Source organism: Athene cunicularia (assembly GCF_003259725.1).
Source record: "Athene cunicularia isolate RWA chromosome 8 unlocalized genomic scaffold, athCun1 chr8_part1, whole genome shotgun sequence".
In the NCBI taxonomy this organism is placed as follows: Eukaryota; Metazoa; Chordata; class Aves; order Strigiformes; family Strigidae; genus Athene; species Athene cunicularia.
Genome location: NW_020799109.1, coordinates 7,003,827 through 7,008,086, shown reverse-complemented (window position 1 = coordinate 7,008,086; position 4,260 = coordinate 7,003,827). Strand labels below are relative to the sequence as shown.

Here is a 4,260-nt window from a genome sequence, read left to right as displayed (position 1 = left end):
CCCGGGCCGCCAGGGGCAACGGCGGCCTGAGCTGGAGGCTTTCCCTTTTTTTATATAGCATTTAATAATTCCTCGGGCTTGGAGATACAAGTTTGACATGCCCCGTAACGTCCGGTCGGGAGAGGCCGTGGCACAGCATCTCCAAGAGCAGAGAGGACACGGACCTGGCTGCAGGATGGAGCGAAGGGGCCTCTTCTCCCCTTGCAGCCCTGGCCGCTGCCCTATACCAGTCCTCTCTCTTTTCTGACAGAACAAAAGACCATTTCTCCCCAAAACACGAGTGTGTGTGTGAAGACAATGCCATGAGAGGAGCGGGCTCCTGGCCTGATGGATGCCAGGGGCACCTGCTCATAGAACTGCTGCTGTCAAGAAAAAGGCAATGTGCCTTTTCTGCGCTGCATCACCCCTGACGGGCTTTTAAAATAAGAGGGAGTCTCAGCGGGGTCCTTAGGGCCTGTCAGCAGAGCCAGCATCCCTGAAACATCCCTCAAATCCCACCTAATATTCCCTCCGCTCCCTACTTCCCAGATCTGGTCCTTGACTCTCCAGCTGGACCACCTGGATGTGAAGTATGTTTATGACCAGGTTTAGAAAATGAAGCGTGAGGCACTGCCGTGCCACTGGTCACCCACGGGCTGGCATGGAAACCCCCCCGGAGCGCCTCACAGCACAGGGGCTCAGCACCTCAGACAGGCCCGACAGCAGCTGGCCCCTGGGGCATGCGGGGACTGCCTTTCCACAGCACAGGGACAGCATCCCGCCAGCCATCCTGCTCAAAAGCACGATCCTACTGTGGTCACCCCCGAGAACCAGGCACCTGGGAGCTGTACAAGCGCTGGATCTCCACCCTCGCCCACAGGGAACTTAAAAACAAGAGGTCTCCAGCATCTCCGACACATCCACATTGTACTATTTATAGAACGGAAATCGAAGTCTTGAAACTTCCTAGACCACTAGCTCTGATGCTTCTCACTCAATGCATAACATAATTTTGTACAATTTTTCATCTCCTGACCTAAGGTCAGACTTCAAACAAAAATCTGCCTTTTAGGTTTATCTTTTCTTTGGTGGTGGTGGTTTCTCCCAGTCCTTCAATTCAGCAACACTCAAATGCTGCTGAACTCAAATCAACGAGCAGGTCTGCGTTTCCAGCAACAAAAGGAGAGAGTGTACATTACACCCATCCCTCACTTAGCGGCGGCTCTCAGCAGAAACTCATCCTGCCTAAACCCAAAAGCTTGCCATCCCTCCCTCCTCTGTCATTTTAAAACTTCCTCTGCTGCATTGCAAAGTAATGCTACAGTTATTCCTGCAACTACTGAAATAATCTGGGGTTTTTGCATAGGTATATCAAATAAATGCTAAAATATCCAGTTATAAAAACCTGTAAGACTTTTGAACTGTACCATCTGGGTTAATTTGGTGTTTCAAATAGAGTGTGGAACTCGCCAGATGGATCAATTTGAGAGCAGAGTTCAATTAAACAGCAAACCTGGAAGGCATAGTGAATTTCCACTCATGTCAACATTGTCAGACCTAAGTTTCTAATTTCAAAGCACAAGCAGAATTTATAAGCATACAATTTTCCTTCTCTCATTTTAATAAGAAACAGAATAAATTCTCAGAAAAAAAAATCTGTCTGTCAAAATGTCATTTTCTACCTTTGCATAAAGACAGTGTTCTTTTCAGAGTTTAAGCTCAACTCAGAGAAGGTTCTACTTGAACAACTGATCTGTTCACTACAGTTTGAAACTTCTGGACTTTTTCTACAGATGGTAACTAACTCTCATTTCACACTGAGGCCTCATCTATACAGGCACAATGAATTTTAGGAAGCTATTAGCACTGCTGAGTTCAAGGGGATTGAGAACGACTTAAACATGCGCTTCTGGGTTTGAGAACGGTATCTTTCTTTACTATGATAAATAATTATTTTTGTCTCATTTCAAAGACATGCTAAGACTTCAATCATTTAATTAGACAGTAGTGATTAAACCTAGGTGATGCCTCAGAAAAGTTAATAAAACCGTATTTTCTCTGTAAACCACAGGGATCTGAACAGTCTCCTAAACCACCTTCACATTTGTTAATAATTACTATTTTCTGTGGTTAAGTTTAGGATAGATACAGAACCTTTGTGAATGTTTTTAAATACACTTTTCTATAATTAAAACTAGTTAACCTACCTGGCTGCTGCCTCTTTCTTCCCATCTTCTAGTGTTCTCCAATGAATATGATCTCCAAAACCTGCCGGAGAGAAGGGTTTATAAATGCTACATAATTTAACATGTCAACTATCAGAGGGAAATAGTCCAAACCTTAAGAATATTTTCAACTCATTTTATATTCTTTTTCAAAGCCAACTACAGACCCAGTCCTGGAAAGACTTCTGCAAATACTTACAACCTTCATAGTCTTATGAGAAATCCCACTGAAATTAATTAACAAAACCATACCACACTCATGAATATTTATATATATATGCAAATGTGACACCAAAATCTCCTAGAGATTAAAATTGAAGTGCCTTCTGATTATTTGCCATTCTTTTTCAATCTGCAAACATTTATTAACTGACTAGTGACAAATTAAATGTCAGCATTTGGCTTCATAAATCCCACTGTGAAGTAAAGCAAAAACTTAAAAATTCTTAGGCCAACATGTGACAATTAATTGTTCTAAAGCTATTATACTAAGTATTATTGCTGATAATAATATCATCGAGGCATGAGCAAGAATGCTATTACACAGATTTCTTAATGTTACAGTGACTGAACGAGGCAAGAAATATTTTATCCCATATCCAGATAAGTCTGGATGTTGAGATAAGAGCAAGTGAGCATACATTCAACAACTGCAAAACAGAGACTGCCAGGTTTTTTTGACACTGTAGCCAACACAGCACATGGCTGAAAGCCACATGGAGAGCTGAGACGAAGGAGATCTGGTAACTGTTCACAGAGGAAGTCTCCTGGAAGACTTCCTCAGAGGTCTCATGGCTCCAGCAATGTGAGGCTCATGACCAAACATCAGCCTCAGCTTGCCCCTTCTCAACACTGAGGGTTTGGATTAGTCAGCAACTCCCAGTGTCCAGGGTGCTGAAGGGGGCAGATTTCTGGAGCTACACAGGGGTCAGGAGCCACAGACTGTCCGGTGCTCACACAGGGGAAAGTAGACATTGTCCCCAATAAACAACTATGGCAAAGAAGCTGGAGAAAGACAAAAACAGGATCAGCAATACCTCGTGGCACCTTAGTTCAGCATCCGGGAGGTTTGAACAGTTGGCACAGTGTTTTTATTACCTTCTCTCCAGATATGAACAACTGTGAGCATATATGATGCAACACATCAAATATTTAGTTGTGCTAGCAGTAAGGTGGGGATGTCTTGTCCATGTCCAACCACACACACGTATCAGCTGCAGAGGCAGCTTCAGACACAAGGCTACGTTTGTACCAGCTGAACGTGGCAAAAACCAGTTGGATTAGCAGAAGTCACGTTTACTCAGAATACTGACAGGTCAGCTATTTCATTCAAAGGCCAACATGTTAAAACAGCGAAAATGTTCTATTGTTCTAGCTAGGAAACACTTTTTGAAAGCTTTTATTTTTTAAAACTAAAACCCACTTTGTGGAGAGCTTCAGTATGTTTTTAAAAGCATTACACACCACCTTACAGAGTGTTTCTTTTGAATGAAAGTCATCCGAGGCATTAACTATAAAACAAAAGGGGAATGACTGGGATCCACAGAACAAAGCTTTGCTGTCATTGATCAACTTGCGTTCCTACCAGCCCTGAAGAGGGGATTTATTTCTAAGACAAGCTAAAGCCATCACCGGGGGTGAAGCTCGGGGCCCTGGCCCGCCCTGACTGAACCAGGCAATTAGACATGGCAATTACACCAGGAGGCCTGAGCGCGCCAGACGGGAGGTGAGGAGCGGGCATGAAGGGAATGGCAAGCCGAGGGCGGGACGGAAGAGCCATTCGTGGCCTGCCGGGAGCCAGCAGAAGGGGATGGCAGAGGCTGGCAGGGCACCTCAGCACCAGGCGGGGCGGGGGGCTCTGAGGGGCTGAGCCGCTCCCCCCAGGCCTTCGCCGCGTAAAAGCGGGACCGCTCGAAAGGGAAACTCCTCGGGGTTTAGCGAGAACAGAACCACGACGGCAAGGATGTGTTAAAGACCCCCCTCACCTTCAAAGTCAGAAGGCAGCGGTCTCCCTCTAAACCGCAGCCGGCCCGGCCCCGGCGCACCCGTTCACGGC

General features: G+C 45.4%; 2 protein-coding genes across 2 annotated transcripts in view; one reads left to right on the top strand and one right to left on the bottom strand.

The window, feature by feature from the left end:
• TXNDC12 (thioredoxin domain containing 12) overlaps positions 1-3,710 on the bottom strand; it is an 8,517-nt gene extending 4,807 nt beyond the window's left edge. The window contains 2 exon segments of the mRNA XM_026853682.1: positions 2,187-2,251; positions 2,254-3,710. Coding sequence (XP_026709483.1) covers positions 2,187-2,251; positions 2,254-2,289 — 101 coding nt within the window. The 5' untranslated portion in view covers positions 2,290-3,710.
• Positions 3,711-3,827: 117 nt separating this feature from the next.
• BTF3L4 (basic transcription factor 3 like 4) overlaps positions 3,828-4,260 on the top strand; it is a 9,074-nt gene continuing 8,641 nt past the window's right edge. The window contains exon 1 of the mRNA XM_026853680.1: positions 3,828-3,930. Within this exon, the coding sequence (XP_026709481.1) occupies positions 3,890-3,930 (41 nt within the window). The 5' untranslated portion in view covers positions 3,828-3,889. The remainder of the gene's footprint in view (positions 3,931-4,260) is intronic.